At 52.7% G+C, this 17,197-nt stretch overlaps 1 protein-coding gene across 1 annotated transcript; it reads left to right on the top strand.

Moving 5' to 3' along the window:
* Positions 1-1,846: 1,846 nt before the first annotated feature.
* Positions 1,847-16,895, top strand: FGF6 (fibroblast growth factor 6). Its single transcript, XM_059935138.1, has 4 exons — positions 1,847-2,448; positions 3,389-3,492; positions 12,503-12,702; positions 15,402-16,895. The coding sequence occupies exons 1-3, from the start codon at positions 2,103-2,105 to the stop codon at positions 12,677-12,679; spliced, it is 627 nt and encodes a 208-aa protein (XP_059791121.1). The 5' UTR covers positions 1,847-2,102; the 3' UTR covers positions 12,680-12,702; positions 15,402-16,895.
* Positions 16,896-17,197: the final 302 nt, after the last annotated feature.

Here is a 17,197-nt window from a genome sequence, read left to right as displayed (position 1 = left end):
ATCTAAATGAATCTAAAGAGAGTCACTATTTTTGTTGATATTTGGCACGGACCTTGTCATGGTTTAATCTCTCCTCCAAAGTGGTCCCACAGTGGCTGGGTTCCGAGAAGAAATCCGCAGAGATTCCAACTCCCTGCTGATGAGCGCCTCTCCAATCATCCAAGGCAAGTGTTCATTTCAGACTAACTTCTTACCATCCAACAGGCTGCCAGGCTGCCTCTTCCTTAAGTCAGAACACCAGCATCAAGAACACAAGATCCCAAAGAGAACATGGGTAAGGGCGTGTCTCCGCTGCTCTTGCATGCAAGAAAATGTAAATGTATGAAATCTAGCTGGAAATTCGACATGATGGTTCTTTTTTTGACAGTTTTGCCTTTGGATTATTCAAGACCCTCCTACTTCGCAGAGAGATGCTTTTTTTTTAATTATGGGTTTTTTTTTTTTTTCACCAGTTTTCTAACGAAGGCCTACCTATGCCCACAGGGTGCCAGTCTTTCCTTGTTGTGGGAAAGATGGTGCTGGTGATGATAAAGCTGGGTGTGAGGCAATGCAGGTAGCAGGGAGGGGAAAGGCGGTAGGGAAGCTGGGGGCCCAATGGTGAGGGCTATGCCAAGCAGAGGTTCGTATATTCCCTCCCCAACTCCCCACATTTTAGCAGCTGAAGGTAATGACAGAAGCCCATTACCTGGGCTTCAAGGGATCTGGGCAAAACTGACATGCAAGGCTTGGTGGAAATCCTAACCAAGACATCAATCCAATGGACCAGGCAGAGGGGCAGAAGGCAGGTAGACTCCACAGACTGGAGGCCGGGACCCAGGCCAGGGCAGGAGCTTGGAATCAGAGGGGAGGGAGTGGGGTCTCAAGGCAGGCCCTGAGCAGTGTGCCTCATCCTAGGATCTTCCCCAGGCTGCCCACAGCCTCCAGCATGGGTGAGTGGGCGAAGCATCCTGTGCTATCAAAATAATTCCGTGAGTACCCTTGGCATGTAATGAGCTCAGTAGACTCCGTGCAAATCTAACTTCTACATCAGACCATCATGCAGAGGTTAAAAGCGCAGGCTTTGGACTCAGGCCGACTTTATACGTTCTGGCTTTGCCACTTAATAGCTATGGTCACTCAGCACCTAAGCTCAGTCACTTAAGCTCTCCCCACCTCAGCTTCCTCATCTGTAAAATGGGAATGAATGACATCAGTCAGATGCCAAGGGTGAGCCCCGATAGGAAAATGGCCAGTGGCCATGGCAAGGGCCAGACGCAACTTCCACCCTGTTGGCTGGGTGAATTCCATGACCGGGACGGAGAGCAGAGGACTGACCCTAGCCTTGCCTCCCTCCACGATCCTCAAGACCCTTGGATACCACACCCCCATCTCTGTCCTCTCTTGCTAAAGGGGTTCAGCCTTTCAGCAGCCCCCCAGGCTCTATGGCCCTCAACCGTGAGCTCTTTCCATGAATAGGGTAACTCGTGTGCCCCGGTCATTGCCTGCCACCAAGACTGCCCCATCCCTGTCTTTACCCTTTGCCCTCTAAATAAGGAAGCCAGCGCTGCCAGGCCAAGAACTTCTGCCCAATTTGGGTCTTGGGTGGCCTCTGGCCTCCCTCTTCCCCAGGGCCCCTGGCCAACTCCTCCCTCCCTTCAGAGATGCTCCCTGCTCACTTCATTCCTGCTTCATAGTTGGAATGACAGTGGCTCCCAGCATCCCTGGGTGCCGGGGGTCTGGGGAGGCCGCCAGGCCCAGGAGCAGGTTAGTGTTACAGCCCTGGATAAGTGAGCCAGGCCAGCTGACGTCAGGGTGATGAAGGGCGGCGGGGCGGGCCAGGCTGCTGAACTATAAAGATAGGTCAAATCAAGCAGAATCAACTCGGGTCGGAGTGAGCGGGCCAGCTAGACCGCGTCGCCAAGCCATGGTCCGTACCGGCCACGGCTCAGCCTGGGTCCCTCTGCTCCAGACCCGAGTGCCCAAAGCAGGCTTTTGTTTCATGTCAGCAGCCTTCAACCGCCTTCCAAAAATAAGCCCCTGCCGCCATGCCGAGGGGAGAAAAACAAGAAGGGCGGTATTTTTAGGGCCATTAATTCTGACCACGTGCCTGAGAGGCAAGGTGGATGGCCCTGGGACAGAGGCTGGTCATCACTATGTCCCGGGGAGCAGGACGTCTGCCGGGCACGCTACGGGCTCTCATCTTCCTCGGCGTCCTCGTGGGCATGGTGGTGCCCTCTCCCGCGGGCTCCCGCGCCAACAGCACGCTGCTGGCTTCCAGGGGCTGGGGCACCCTGCTGTCCAGGTCTCGGGCTGGGCTGGCTGGAGAGATTGCTGGCGTGAACTGGGAAAGCGGCTATTTGGTGGGGATCAAGCGGCAGCGGAGGCTCTACTGCAACGTGGGCATCGGCTTCCACCTCCAGGTGCCCCCCGACGGCCGGATCAGCGGCACCCACGAGGAGAACCCCTACAGTGAGTGCCAGTTGCAGCCAGTTGGGAAGCTGGGGGCTGGGACTCAAGCAGGGCTAAAGGATGGAGGGGCCTCGCTCTGGTGCCTGGAGGCCTGTTATCAAGGGGGAAGGATGGATGCCGATAAGCTTAGCCACCTCCCCTGACTCACTTTGACGCTGCCTCGGTGCAGGCTTAAATGTGCTGAGGTCCGAGCATCCTGGTGTCCTCTGCCGTCGCCCCCACAGAGCCCCTGAGGCACTAATTCCTTCAGCATTACGGGCCCAGCCATGGCCTTGGAGGACCACAGGGAACCCCCAGCCTGGGGGAGCCATGAAACAAGGGTGGGGAGAACCAGTGAGGATGCTTGGACCAAATTAGACACATGCTGCTTTTTATTTAGCTTTTCTCTTTGAGAGGAAAGGCAAGTCGTTTGCAAAATTTCCAGCTGAAGCACATCCTTCTTTTTATTTCAACTTGCCCCCTCTGTCCTGCAGGTTGCTGCCTAGATGGGCTCTCCCCAGGAGGGGATAGGGCTGCAGGATCCAGTGTTTGCAAGATGTTTTTTGTTTGCAAGATTAGATGGGCTATTTGTTGAAACACGAGAAGTATACATTGTTAACAAAGCTAATCAGAATTCACTTCCTTTACCCACGTCAAGGACGTGGTGTGATTAAGCCCAGATTCAAAGCTAACTTTAGGTAGATGCCTAAGTGGCCACTGTGATCTCTAACTCTGACGTTAGAACTTTCCCCTGCAGAACTGGATTTTTAGCAGTTTAGCAGGACTGGCCGAGCCTGGCAGCCGATCTCCTAAAGTGAGATCAAGGGTGGATGTGATGGAGGGTCTGACTTTCTAGAAACAGGGGGACGGGCCTAGATGCCCTTGGAGGGACACCTTTAGGTTGACGTCCTGCTCTGATTTGCACAAGCCTGGGGTAATGCAGCTCCCGTTTCTTTGTCAGGCCTGCTGGAGATTTCCACAGTGGAGCGAGGCGTGGTGAGTCTCTTTGGGGTGAAAAGTGCCCTCTTCGTTGCCATGAACAGTAAAGGAAGATTATACACCACGGTGAGTTCATCAGGCCAGGGGAAGCTTCAGGCTGCACGAGGCCTGAAGATTACGCAATTGAAGAAAATAATGCAAAATCCTGAAGAGGGACGTGAATATTTATCTAGAACGGGTCGGGGGGGTTGCTGTGGAAGGAGCTGGTGCACGTGAAGGGCTTACGCCTTCTTAGCTGCACCGTGAGTCAGCCTGTGCGCTGGACCATGTTTTCCCTGATCCCACCCACCAGAGCCTTGTAATGAGACAGAAACCGTAGCTCAGAGGGCTTCTGGGTCCGAGGGAAACCCACGTTCTGGCATAAAGCTGCGGTCCAGGCTTACGGTCAGGTCCTGAGCAGGAGAGGCCCAGAGACGCAGGCGTGTCTTTCAGCCTGGGCACTCTGTGCCCATGGCTCACCCTCCGAGGCCCCCAGCCTGCAGCACAGCGGGAGGAGAAGAAACGAAGCTCTTTTCCTCGCCTTCATCAGTGCGGGGACGTTTTACTTTAAGGTTTTAAGCCCTCTGGTCTCTGATCCCAAGACCTGGAGAAGCATCCTCCCCAAGGGGGTATAAGACTCTCTTGGTGGCCCCAGATCCCACCCCCTGCCTTCTCCCCATCACAGATCATCCCTGGGGGGGGGGGGGGGCGGTGCCAATGATAGCACTTCGGTTAACCTCCCCAACTTCCATAGTTACCAAAATCTCTGATCTCTCTGACCCCCTCATTCCTGGGTCTCTCAGCCCATAATTCGGCATATTCCAAAATATGGGCTGGGAAAGCATCCCTATGAAGGCAAAGAGACTGGGAGTTCTTTCGACAGAAATAAGAAGGTTAGACAGGAAGACCTCTGAGCCATGGTCAAGGAATAGCAGAGAGGCTATTTATGGGGAGGGTGTGGAGGGCTGTTCTACCTTTGCGTGGGGACACACAGCATCCGAATGTGAACAGGGGGGTCTGAGATCGGTGCTGGGGTCCGGGGAGGCTGTCCCAACAGACCGGGGCTGTGAAATACCCAAACGGGGTGCTCAGGTGGCCTCGGCCTGTGATCCGCAGTGCTAACACCTCTCCATTTGGGTTCGTTTACGTGGAGACAAGACGTGCATTAGAATCAGTGGGCCTCTGAAGACAAGCGGCTGGAGGGTAGGCGGGCTGGAGCTGGAACCAGGGTCCTAGTGTGTACCACCAAATGCTCTCCTCCTGCTGGCCTACAAGCATCACCTGCCGAGCCCGGAGGCAGGTTTGCACACAGCCCCGATTCACCTGAGACCTGGGAGAGCCAGGGTCCCATCTGCAAAGTGAGGATAAAGATCAGATGCACCTCTGGGGGTGCTGGAAGGTAGTGCTCAGAAAGCATCCCCAGGGCACCTGACAAGCAGTAGGTGCTCAATACAGGGGAGTCATTTATATTGTGTACACACTGCCATAGGCTCTGCACGCCTCTTTCCTAGAGGTGGGTCTTGTGGGAGGACCATCTACATCCACATCACCTTGGTAACTTGTTAAACGTCCAGATTTCTGGGGGCCTTCCTCAGAGATGCTTAGTCAGTAGGGCTGGAACGGGGGCCTGCAAATCAGTTTGTTCTTATTTTTTAAGTTTCCCAGGTATTTCTGAGGTGCAGGCAGGCTAGGGACCACCAGGCTACCTGGCCTTCGGAGGGCAAGGAATCCTCCCTGCCCCAGGGTTACACTAGCGCTGAGGGCTGCTGGGAGATGAAGCAGCCATGAGATGGGGATTCTCAGGCGCCCTTTTCACCGCTCTCTGCGTATGTGATGGAGAGGACGAAGCAGCTGGAACCAAGGAGGCTCTGGTGGAGTAAGTGCCCGCTCTGTGCGGTGCGTCGCCCCACAGAGCCCCTTCCCTGCCGCCCGCGTGGTGCCTGGAATCCCACTCGTTGCAGAGCCAGGAACGGAGGCTGTTGGCTCTGGGGTTCTACGCAAGGTGAATCTTTTGGAAGGAAGCACAAATTACATCAGCCCTTACCTCTGCCACCTTCATTAACAAGCTATTTAGAATTTTTTTCTCCTTATCCCGAAAGAAATTGAACTGTGAGCTGAGGAAAGGGTGCAAATAGAAGGCCAATGTATCCACTTCCCACTTGAAACCTGAGGTCCCCGTAGGAGAAGCCGGGGAGGCTGGGAACAGGGGACCTCACAGCGAGAGTGCTGCAGGTGGCTAGAACATTCAGGGAGCACGAGGAAGGGGGCAACTCTGCAGTGTGGGCTGACCCCTGATGTCGGTGACGCCCCTGACCCCTCACTCCTGGGCAGATGACTTCAAAGGGGGTCCACAGGGCTCACTAAAGGAGGAGAGTCCAGGAAAATGGGGGCTTCCCTAGGAGAAGCCCCACCCATGGTCTACACCCCAATCTCCCCCCACATACACCCCCCCCCCCAGGAGCATCTGGCCCAAAGGCACCTTCTTGGAGGGGGAGATTGCCCTCCCTGGAGCCCCAAGCCCGGGCACCAGATGCTCCCGAACCACCTCTCCACTCCCTGCTACGCCCCCCAGGGGCCATTATCACAGTCTAAAAAATCAATTGCCAACTGATCCAAAGAGCCGGGAAAACTCCCACTGGGTGATGATTTCATTCACACTATTTCCCTTTAAGCCCCAAGAGCTGCTGCCTCCCCTCCCTGTGGCTCAGCTGCTATGGCCCCTCAGTGGGGTTTCTCCTGGGGGGAGGGGAACCATGCTGGGGGGGAAGGAAGGGGGAGCAGGGGCAAGGTAGGAAAATAAGAGCCAAGAAAACCCACCTAGGTGGCCTCCCGCAGGTCTCATCCCTTGGAAAGAGGGGTGCAGAGCCTGTGGCAGTGTTTCGACAGTATAAGTAGCTCCACTGTATTGAGCACCTACTGTTTGTCAGACGCCCTGGGGATGCTTTCTGAGCACACTATCCCCCAGCACCCCTGGGAGGTGCATCTGACCCTTATCCTCACTTTGCAGATGTGACCGTGGGTCTCCAGGGTCTCAGGTGAATCGGGGCGGTGTGCAAACGTGCTTCCAGGTTTAGCAGGTGATGCCGGTAGGCCGGCAGCAGAAGCGCACCTGGTGTGCAGACTAGGACCCGGGTTCCAGCTCCTGCCCACCTACCCTCCAGCTACTGTCTTCCTTCGGGCAAAGTCTCTCACCCTCTCTGAGCCCAGACCTCGCTCTTCTCTCTCTGATGTGGACTGAGGCAAGAATCAGTGACTTCCAGTCTCCTTGATCTTTTTAAAATTTAAAAGAAAAAATCAAAGATCTCCACCTGACAGTGGTTCTATGAGAATCCCTGTGCTTTGGAATCAGTTATGCTTCTGAGCGATTTTGGTTTTACTAATTATAACTGTGTCTCCATCCTTTTCATCAATAGCACTATGACAACTGGCAAAGCAAAGCATTTGTTTCATCCACAGAGGCCGTTGATTGTTACCTAGGACGTTACAACTGGGGAGGGGAGGACCAAGTCTTTCCCTCGCTCAGTTAGCTGCCCCCCTCCCCTAGAGGGGAACGGATTCCTGAGGGGATGGGGCAAAGGGTCCCTGGTGTTAGACTATGTGGGAGATGGGACCCCTGAGCAGGGAGGGGCTGGTGCTACAACGAGGGGCCCGGGGGACCCTGCAGACGATCTCACAAACGGCTTTGTCTGCAGCCTGCCTGCTACCCAGAGCGATGCAGGAATGAGAAGCATGATAGGCCTGGTGGAGACATCTTCAAACCCTTCTAAATTGCCGGTGCAATTGTGTGTTAGGAACGGGGATTAGAACAGACAGATGTCTTCAGAGCCGGGAGATGTCATTTCTTCATTTCAGCTAAGGACCAAAAAAGTAGCAGTCAGGGACTGCAGGAGGAAAGGGTCTTAGCACAAGGAGTTTTCTGGGTTTTTCTCACCACCTGCCTCCTTATCCATCCAACCCCCTCCCCAGCTCCCATGCACACACACAGCCAGGAGTAACGGGGGCAAGTGGCCCAGGGCAGGCCTAGAAGGAAGAACTTTAAAGATAAAAAGACACTTTCATGAGTCCGGGTGACCTACTGACCAAAGACAAGATGGGATGGATGTCTGGTCCACCCCAGACTCTAAGGGGCATTTCCGCCAGAGGTAACTCACGCCGAGAGACACCCCTGTATGTACCCCCCTGCAAAACGCCCTTCTCCACTGCGAGAGCTAAATGCTTTAGAGTTTGGGTCCTCATAAGTCTGATGAGACCTATGTGGAATTTAAGACATTGTCATGCTGGGGCTTGGGACCCGGCAGGCCCAGGCAATGTCATCTGGGGGAATTATTTTCATTTGTTCAAGTAATAATATACGGTAGCTGCTTTAATTAACATGTCGTTCGCTTGGCTTTTCTCACCAGAGCTGAGGAGCGAACATTCCTGAGTCATGAGACTCAGCTCAGGGACACGAATGGAGGGATGAATCGAGGGGCTGGTCCTGATATGCCAGCTTGAGCGTCCGTGTGGGCAGTGGAGCATCCGGCTGCAGGGGACAGTCCAGGGCCATGGTCTCGGCCTCCCCCCCAGCCGCGTGGCCACCTGAACACCAAGGATGGGGTGGAGAGGGGTGCAGGGAGGAATGGGCAAGGGCGAGGTAGAGAGGCTTCCGAAGCAAACTTCACCCATTTCTCCTTTCTCACTTTAGATGTACAGAGAATTCTGGGGAAGGCTAGGGATGCGAGGAAGGCTAGGGGAAAGAAACAGAGGTCAGAAACTTTTTGAAAATTTGGGGTTGGGGGTTGAATAATCAAAATCTGATGATCAGAGAACAAAGCACAGTGCATATGCAACCACCGTCTTGCACATTTAAACAAATGTGTTTTAGGAGACCCAGACCTTAGCAAAGGCTAGATTCTTCAACTGGACACATTCTAGATCAGAGGATCGGGGCAAATGGCCTGAGTTTCTGGCCCCAATCGCTCAATTCCTCCCCCTCCCCTTCCGCTTCCCCCCAGGTCCTCCGCCCCAAGATCTGAATTCCTCTCTAGAGTTTGCAAACCACACGCGAAACCTCTCCCTTGACCACCATCCAGATCAGAAATGAAGTCTCCTGGAAACTGGTGGCCAGGGTGCTCTCCAGGGTCATAAACAGTTAGAACAGAGGGGAGAGCAGGGGGCGGGCAGGGGGGAGGGACAGGACCCGGGGGAGAGAACGGACCAGTCTCTGATACAAAGTTTCTCTCACTCCATTTTCTGGCCCATCTTCTATCCTGAATTCCCTTCCCATTTTCAATAATCTACTAACATGACGAGGTAATACATGGACGTGGTTTAAGGGGGGAAATGTGCAGAAGAATATACCACGGAAATGAAGTCTCACTCTCACCGTTGTCTTGAAGCCACCCAGACCCTCCCCAGAGCAGCCACTGTTGCCAGGCCCTGTGTACCTACCATCCCAGGAAGTCCCAATGTCCCTGTGCATGTTCTCACACTGGCATCATTTTTTAAAAGCACACAAACTGGAGCAAACTATCCATACAATTTGAATCTTGCTTCTTCACTGAACAATATGCCTTGGAGACCATTTCAAATCAGTGCACAAGGAGGTTCTATTTTTTATGGCTGAGAGTATTCCATTGGGTGGCTCTCCCATCACTGAGCTAACCACTGCCCTCCTGATAGACACTTGGGTTGCTTTTGGTCTCTCACTATTACAAATGATGCCGCGGTACGTGACTTTTGTACATGAGTGGGAGTGAACCAGTAAGATAAATTCCTACAAGTGGAATTACTAACCAAAGCTGTAGTTATTATTTTATTCTAATAAATATTGTAAAATTTCTCTTTATAGAGGTTATAACAATATACACACCAACAGACAACAAATGAGAATTCCTAGTCCCCATGCCCTCATCGATGAAAGCCTATTGTCAAACAGTGTTCTTTTTGCAACCTGACGATTAAAAATGTGATCACACAGTTATGGTTTATGTTTCTCTGTTAGGCATATGTTCTTATGTTTAAATGCTATTTGTATTTCCTTTTCTGTGAACTGTCTGTTCATAAACGTCCATTTTTCAGTGAGTTCAGGGTTCTGGATATAGTAGCGAAGTTCAATCTATTGCAAAATATATTACAAAATATAATGCATTGTAAATATTTTTTATCCGGTTTGCTATTTATATTTTTATTTTGTTTAAGGTGATTATTTTTTTCCAAGCAGAAGTCTAATTTATTCTTCTTGGTTTTTTTTAATGCCTTCTAGTTTTTTGTGTCCTACTTAGAAAGATCTTTCTGACTTATTTTAAGGTTCTCTTCTCTTTCTCTCTCTTATTTATTTATTTGTTTGTTTGTCTGTTTATTTATTTATTTATTGCTGTGCCCACGCGTCTTGTGGTATCTCAGTTCCCCCACCAGAGATTGAACCCGGGCCTCGGCAATGAAAGCCTGGAATCCTAACCACTAGGCCACCAGGGAACTCCCCTTAAGGTTCTCTTTTTAACATTTAAATCTTTGTTCCTTTTGGAATTTATTTTAGTGTTAGGAATAAAATCATGCATCAAACTTTATTATTATTATTATTACTATTATTATCATGATTATTAAAGATAGCATCCAGTTCTTCCAACACCACGTTTTCGCCAGTGATTGGAAATGCCACTTGTATTCTGTATTCATTTCAGATCCACCTTTATTTTATGTTCGTGTTTGGATTTACTTCTGGACTGTATTTTGTGAGCTGATCCACACCAGACTATTAATCCATGTAGCATTATTTGTACTCAGCTTTTACCATTGATCCCAACTTTATGTTTCCCTTGTGCTGTTGCTCCAGAGTTTTGCCCATCGACAGCCTTAGGTCCCGTGGCTGCCCCGACCCCCCATGTCCAGAGAGGCCCCAGGGGTGCGGGGCCGGAGTCCAGTCAGCTCTGTGCCCTCCTCCCCCAGGCTCACCTCCTACTGCCACTCAGGCAATTAATGCAGGACTTAGAAGCTAAATTGTCCTGCAACCCACAGCAAGTTTTACAGGAATGCTGATTCCGGGTAAGACAAAGTCTTTTAGTGCTTTTAATTTAAACTAATTCATGAATCAATTGGAGAAGCATCATTATGGCAATACAAATTATTTTTTATTTTACTGTGTGCCAGGCATTATACCAAGGACTCTCCATGCATTATTTCAATGAATGCTCCCTCCGGTGCTAGGACGGAATTATTCTCACTGTTCCCATTTTACAGATGAGGAAGCTGAGGCTTAGGAGGTAAAATCATTTGCCAAGTTCACACAGCTATGTAAGAGGTGAATCGTCACATGCTCTTTGCCTATTTTGATGAGTTTTTTTTTTTTCCGACTTTGGGACATTCCTTTCTTCATTCTACAAGTGTGTTTGAGCACCCATAACGAGGGAGATGAAAACTTGTGAAAACAGAACTTCCTGGCATGGTCTTCAGAAGCCAGTTGATGGGGCTGGTGAAAGCTCGCAGGGTCATCTCAAGCAAATTAACATCACAGGAAGGTGCTCTGTACACAGTAACCCAGGGGCGTGAGAGGGAAAGGGGGGGATGCGTTCATTCAGCTGGGGCAGAAGGGCCCGGCGAGTGGTACCCGACGTGTTTCCTAAACAACGCCGCCCGTCCCTTGCCAGCTCTCGCTGCATCAGAGAGAAGCCACCCCTGCAGGGGAATCCATGGGTGGCTGTGCCGTTCCAATTAGACCATCATTCATCCAGCATCACGTGCTCAACAGGACACAGTCCTTGTCTCAGGGAGCCGGGAGCCCCCTGGGATGGCGCACTGTTTTCCGTGCTGCCGGACTGGTCCGCTCGGAGCCCTGAGAAGCTGGCTCGTCATCCTCTGTTCGTAACAGGAAGAGGCTCTCGTCCACCCTACGGCTGACAAGGCCAGGTGCTCGTAGTATGATTCCTTTTAAGAAGGTCAGGCGATACCCCTCGCACAGCCGCTTAGCCACTGAGTGGGTTTTTTATAGCCGGTGGCCTCAGTCGGCAGGAAGGAGTCGGGTGTTACGCTCAGCTCTGTCTCTGTTTCATTCTACGTTTCTTTAATGACTAGATCCCAGGCCTCCTGGCTCCCAGGGAGCGACCCCCATCAGAAGCCCAGAAACCCTTCCAGCCAGGGGCAGTGACCCGGGCGGGCTAGGGAAGTGGCTCTCTTTTCTAGGAATAAAGGAAGACTTGGGTGATTTATTGGGGAGGGACTTGTTGATGTGTGACAGGAAGCCTGGCCCTCATTTTCTGAACAGGTGGTCCTCACGCGACACGCTCCGGAGGGGGTGATTTGTCGCTGGCCCCCGACTCCTTGGCACTGCTGGTCACAGAGGGAACCAGGTTCTTTTCCCCATAAAAGTCGCTGCTTCTCGCCATCTCTGTCCCTGCCCTTCCCTGGTGACCTGTGGATTCCTAGGGGGCACTGGGCACCTTCTGGGCTCAAAGTCAAAACTGAGAATGGGCCCCTTTAAGGGGAAGCAAACTTGGACCTTAAACTGGGAGAGACAGGGTGAGGGAACACAAGTGGAGAGACAGTTACCATATTAAACAGATGCGTTGGGAAGGACTTAGGAAGCCATCTATCTCACCCTCCACTCACCGCCGCCCCCCCAAATGCTCCCCAACCATGTGGTTTGCAGAAAAGGGAATCAGGCTGGGAGGGGAGGCGCCTGCCCCAAGGTCACACAGCTAGAGCCGCTAAGCGAACCCCAGCTCTCTATCCTGCTCTGTCCGCTAGGTCCTCTCGCAGTGGACTTGAGGAAACAGCTTCTTCTATCCTTCCCTGGTCCTTTCTCTGAATAAACTATCATCCCTGTGCTTGGTAGAAAGTGTCCAGGACTGGCAGTCAGGAGAACCCCCAGCCCCCATGTGACACAGGCCGTCCACCCACATCCTCGGGCCTGGGCTTCCTCATCATGAAGGAGGGAAGGTGAGGGGGGACCATGAGAGCTCTGAAGGCTCCCCTGTTCTCAGCTTTCATGCTTCTGCTCACGCAGGATGGCCCAGAGCTCCTGGAGGTTGTCTGACATGGGAAAGCGAGGGACCCACGGCAGACGTGCCTGCTGGGCCTCATTTATCACTGATGCTCTGCCGTTTGTCCATTTCTTTCACAGCCCAGCTTCCAAGAGGAGTGCAAATTCAGAGAGACCCTCCTGCCCAACAATTACAACGCCTATGAGTCAGACCTGTACCGAGGCACCTACATCGCGCTGAGCAAATACGGACGGGTGAAGCGGGGCAGCAAGGTGTCCCCGATCATGACCGTCACTCACTTCCTCCCCAGGATATAAGGACCCTGAAGGAAGGCTCACAGGTGGAAAGCAATGTCTTTTCTGTTGGAATTTTGCACAAGTGAACAATTCCCCCCTCCTCCCATGCCCCCTTATTTGGGCTCCTTTTGTGCTTGGGGGGACCTGAGTCGGTTCCCTTGGCCACCGGACCCCATGACATGTGACCCACCCAAGTAAGGGGTTGCAGCCGGCATCCTAGAATGGCAATGGATCCCATGCTCTGACCTCATCTGAGGAAAGACGGTCCAGAGACACTTGGGGGATGGGACCTTGGACACAGGAAAAGGCAGGGAGGAAGCATGTGTGTGCTGATGTATATCTCTACATCCTGGTATGTACCGTCAGAACCAAGGCATCTCGGAACAGCAGACTTCTTCCTCCCAGGGTCATCGCTGCAGGAATCTGCCTGCAGGAATGCCACCTGTCAACCCAGCAGGATTGACACGTGCTCCCATTCTGCCTCTTTCCAATCACCTTTCCATTCAGAGGCCACTGACTGCGCGGGTTGCATGGGGTGGGGGGGGGGAGCAGCTGTCCTCTAAGTGCAGGGAGGGCAGGGTGACGGGGAGTAAGATTTAGCTGCTGACCAGAAAGAGTGGGCAGGTACTACGGGCATCCTGCGCGTGAGGGCTCTGGGGACACTGGGACGCATTGTCCGGGAGGCTGGGGGAGAAGGGATCCCCCTCTTGGAGGAGAGGGTAGAGCAGCGTCTCTGGCAGCGGGGGGGAACCTGCTAGAAGCAGCGGGAGAGATTGAGTGTTCAGGGGAGAGCCTTTCTGCCTGGAAGTCAGCGCTGCGCACAGCTCGAGGACAAGCTGGGGCCAGGGTGCCTGCCCATAACTTTTCCTCACGTTGAACCGGGTCTTATTTTAACCTCAGATGACAGGGATCCTAATAATGGCAACCTCTTTGGCGAGGGGTGAGGGGGTACAAAATAGGCCACGAGGGAAGTAGAGAGGCTTTGGACTACAGATGCTAATTCCTCTCCAGCAACGTCCAGGAAACTCACCCAAGTTCTCATCTGATACTCTCACTTCCTTCTCGGGCGTCCTCTGCCACACGCGCTGGTGCCTGGATGGAGCGGAATCGGGCATCGTGACCTCCGGAGTTTGCCCCCTCTGACCCCCCTAGAGTAGGAGAGGGGTGATAATCCGGTGAAACGGAGCGGCCCAGCTGAAGCAGCCCCTTGCCGTACGACGCCTCCTTGCCTCCTGTCCCTTGAGAGTATTTAAAGAAGAGGTGCCCCAAGCGACTATAAATGTTGTCCTCCTGGAGCCTTCAGATTCCTGAACCATTGGAACGTTCCTAAATCTGAAACCAGAGAGACCCATATCAGAGCACAGATATTTTCAGCGTCCGTGGACCGTGGCTTTGCAGAATGAGCTGACACCCTCTGCGACTCTCGGGGGCCCCAGCCTGCGAGACAAGCCCTCATCTGCTGCAAATACCTTCGCCTTTGACATACCTCTCTATTTGCAGAGGTGTCCATCTATAGATTGACCTGAGATGAGCTGAGGATAGAGGTTGGCGGTCCAAGCAAGAGACACCCTACTGGCTGCCTCCTCTGCCTGGCAAATATCAGGGCAGGTACATGCTGGGGGAGGAAGAAAAGGCTGCACCAAGCGGGGCGAAGATGGAACAGACAGTAAGAGCTCAGGATGAGAGTGGTCGAACCTTGGATAGAAACTGGACCGAGTTGAGGTCTTGGTCAAGCAAAAGGGGGAGAAAATTGGTCCATCTTGACTGTTCAGAATATTTCAAGTGTAGGTCTGCTTGGAGACAGGGGACAAAGCTGATTGTTTTTCAGGAGGTCTTGTCCTGAGTAACTGGTCTTTTTAACAGGGTACCTCGGAAACGGATGCACTCAGGACCTGAGCTGCATGTCAGTTCCAGATGAGGCGTGGTGGGCGTGTAGCAGGGCTGGATGGAGGGACCGCGATCTGGAGAGGAGAAGAAAGTCACAGGCCCCGAACCATTCGTCCCCTTCTTCCCAGGTCTTGAGCTCCCTGGCAGGAGAGGGCTCTTCTAAAGAGAGTCGAGAGCTTTCGGATGGTTAGATCTTTCCTGCAACTCCCTAAAGGCTTATAAAAGTGCCCAAATCCTGACCAGGAGTTTCCCCAAATGTCCACTCCCATCTCTCATGCTGGGAGTGAGAATGAGAAGCGCTGAAATCCCAGGACCAGCCAGGCTTGATACCCGTCGCTCTAGCACACGGGTTGTCTAAGGCTGGCATCGCTATGGGCAGCTGGGCGTCTGTTCTCACTGGTACCAGGGCCCGTGCTGTACTAGTGGTTCCATACTTTGAAGATCACCTCTGGAGGTAGTGATGCATCACTGACTCTTTCAAATCCTTCCCACCCAAAGGAATTCTCCCCAGGGCTTTCTCTTTGACCTGTGAGTGACTTAGACTTAGGAAAAGTCGATCCCCCTCCGCAGAAGTGTGTTACGGGGCGGGAACAGAGTGAGATCAGCACAAGTGTGCAGAACCCTCTCCTAGCTGACCCCCCTCTGAGTCCTGAGCTCATCTGTCAGCCCCATCAGATCCAAAAGGCTGCAGAAGAGGTGGCAGAAGCAGGAGAACAGGGGTGAACCCCACCTTCCTGCTGAGGATGTACTAAGAATGACTTGGGTCCTCCCTGTCTCCCCCAGATCCTGAGCTTTGACCCTGGTTCATAGGGTTTTGTAGATAACTGGCCTCTCTTCCCTCCTGAACCTTCTCTAGCAGCTCCACGCAAAGCTGGGGCTCCAGGAGCCCAGAGGCTGCCTTATTCCCTCTTCAAGAGCAAACGATGAAGAAGAGAGCAACACACGTGCACCCCTTGGAGATGGCTTCCCAGCTGGGACGAGGTTAACGCAGAACAAACTGGGGGCCCAGGACCACAAACAATCTGCACCCTCCTCGCGGGGCCATGGATAGAGCTCAGAGGAAACCAGAAATTGCCCTGCTAGTTCCTGCTGTTGACTACGTTGGTCATTTGCTGCCTTCTATCCCCTTCCCTCCCCGCTTCCCAGATGGGTTTGCACCTCCCTGGGAAAGCAGCTTAAAGCTTTGTGATGAATACCCTGCGGTTCTCCTTCACGGCCTCCTCTCCGCCCGCACGTCCCACTGCACCTCCTGCACACACACCCCAAGCCCCTGGTCGGAGCCGTTCTACGGCTTAAGAAAAAGGGGATTTTCTCCTGTCCTCCATCCAGGCTGTAAACCTCTCTCCTTTAGATGCCTTGCTTTCTCCCCAGGCCTGGAATTCTCTCCCAGCCCCGTCCGACCCGGAACAGCTGAGATTCTCCTGCCCAGGCTGGCTCTGGTCCTCTCTTGTCCAGGACCTCGGATCCTTCACATTCTGAACCTACAAGAGTCCTGGGGGAGGAAGGAAACACAAAAGGCCGTGAGCTGTCGGTCTCCTTCTCCCCGGGGCTGGACATCCATTGCCTCGGCCCACTTTGGACCACAGCCACTGGTACAAACCAAATGCGTCTGGCCTCCAAGATACCGGGATGTCCTCTCTGCCCTCCCTTTCTTTTTTTGCCTCTTTTCAGTGGACACAAGCTAGAAAACTCCTACATATTTCTATCCCAATGCTTTCCCCCAAGGGCTCTGGGTCTGTTGCCACCGAGAAGGTATTCTCTGCCACCTGCCACTCCTGCACCTGCGAAGTGGGTCTCTAATACTCGCCCCCCACCCCTCCTCCCAACAAGAACCCAGCCACTCGTTCTGCTACCTCCCAGGAAAACTGCAACGGTAGGAGTGTTTGGGTCAGGGCCGGAAGAATAGATAGAAACACTTCAACCTGCGCTCGCCCCTCAGCTGGTGTTTGCCCTTCCCAGGACAGGGGGGAGGGGTAATTATGCCCAGAACACCCCGAATCTAGTCCGTCCTGCGATAGCTAACACAGACCCATGTTTGGATACCTCATGAACTACCGAAATTCCACCATCCGGACAGCTGCCTCTTCACGTGGGTTTCCCTTTCTGTAAATCCATCAGTATCTCAGACTGGGTCCCAGGGCCGAGCTGTCCTCAAGCTTGGGTCTAGTGGGTAGGAAAACTCAGACTTTGTTCAGTCATGTGTTTGTAAGATGTGATGCTTCTATTTTTCTATTATGTATGTGCTATGCACAAACCATATCCTGTTCCAGCAAAAAAGGAAAAGATCTTTTTATACGTTCCTCTAAACCGTTTGACTCCACCCCTCCTATTAAAACCGACGACGAATCTCTGGGTTGTGGTTGCTTCTCATCTGGATTCTTTTTCACCCCTCAAGGAGGCAGGCAAGTTGGAAACAGAAAGCATGGTTGCACGGTGCTGTGGATTTTTAAGGCCAGAAGTCACATGGGTCGCTTCAGCCAGCCGCCGTATTTTGCAAAAGGGGAGTTTGGCCCAGAAGAGAGGAGGGAGATACCGTCGACCATAGTGGGGCAGGAGCCCTGTTCCACCTTGTCAGAGCCGGTTAGGCACGTTTCTGTGACTATCACGTTATTCACTCATCCACTTATTCACCCGTCAAGGAATAGCTCTGCA

The sequence above is a fragment of the Balaenoptera ricei genome, chromosome 10 (assembly GCF_028023285.1).
Source record: "Balaenoptera ricei isolate mBalRic1 chromosome 10, mBalRic1.hap2, whole genome shotgun sequence".
In the NCBI taxonomy this organism is placed as follows: Eukaryota; Metazoa; Chordata; class Mammalia; order Artiodactyla; family Balaenopteridae; genus Balaenoptera; species Balaenoptera ricei.
Note: the sequence above shows the minus strand (reverse complement) of the source record. Positions and strands in the feature narration are given on the sequence as shown.

Bases quoted from the DNA above. Each gene is read 5' to 3' on its own strand.
- FGF6 (XM_059935138.1), top strand. From the start codon at position 2,103: ATGGCCCTGGGACAGAGGCTGGTCATCACTATGTCCCGGGGAGCAGGA. The intron at 2,449-3,388 runs GTGAGTGCCAGT...TTTCTTTGTCAG, and splicing joins CCACGAGGAGAACCCCTACA to GCCTGCTGGAGATTTCCACA. The intron at 3,493-12,502 runs GTGAGTTCATCA...TTTCTTTCACAG, and splicing joins AAGGAAGATTATACACCACG to CCCAGCTTCCAAGAGGAGTG.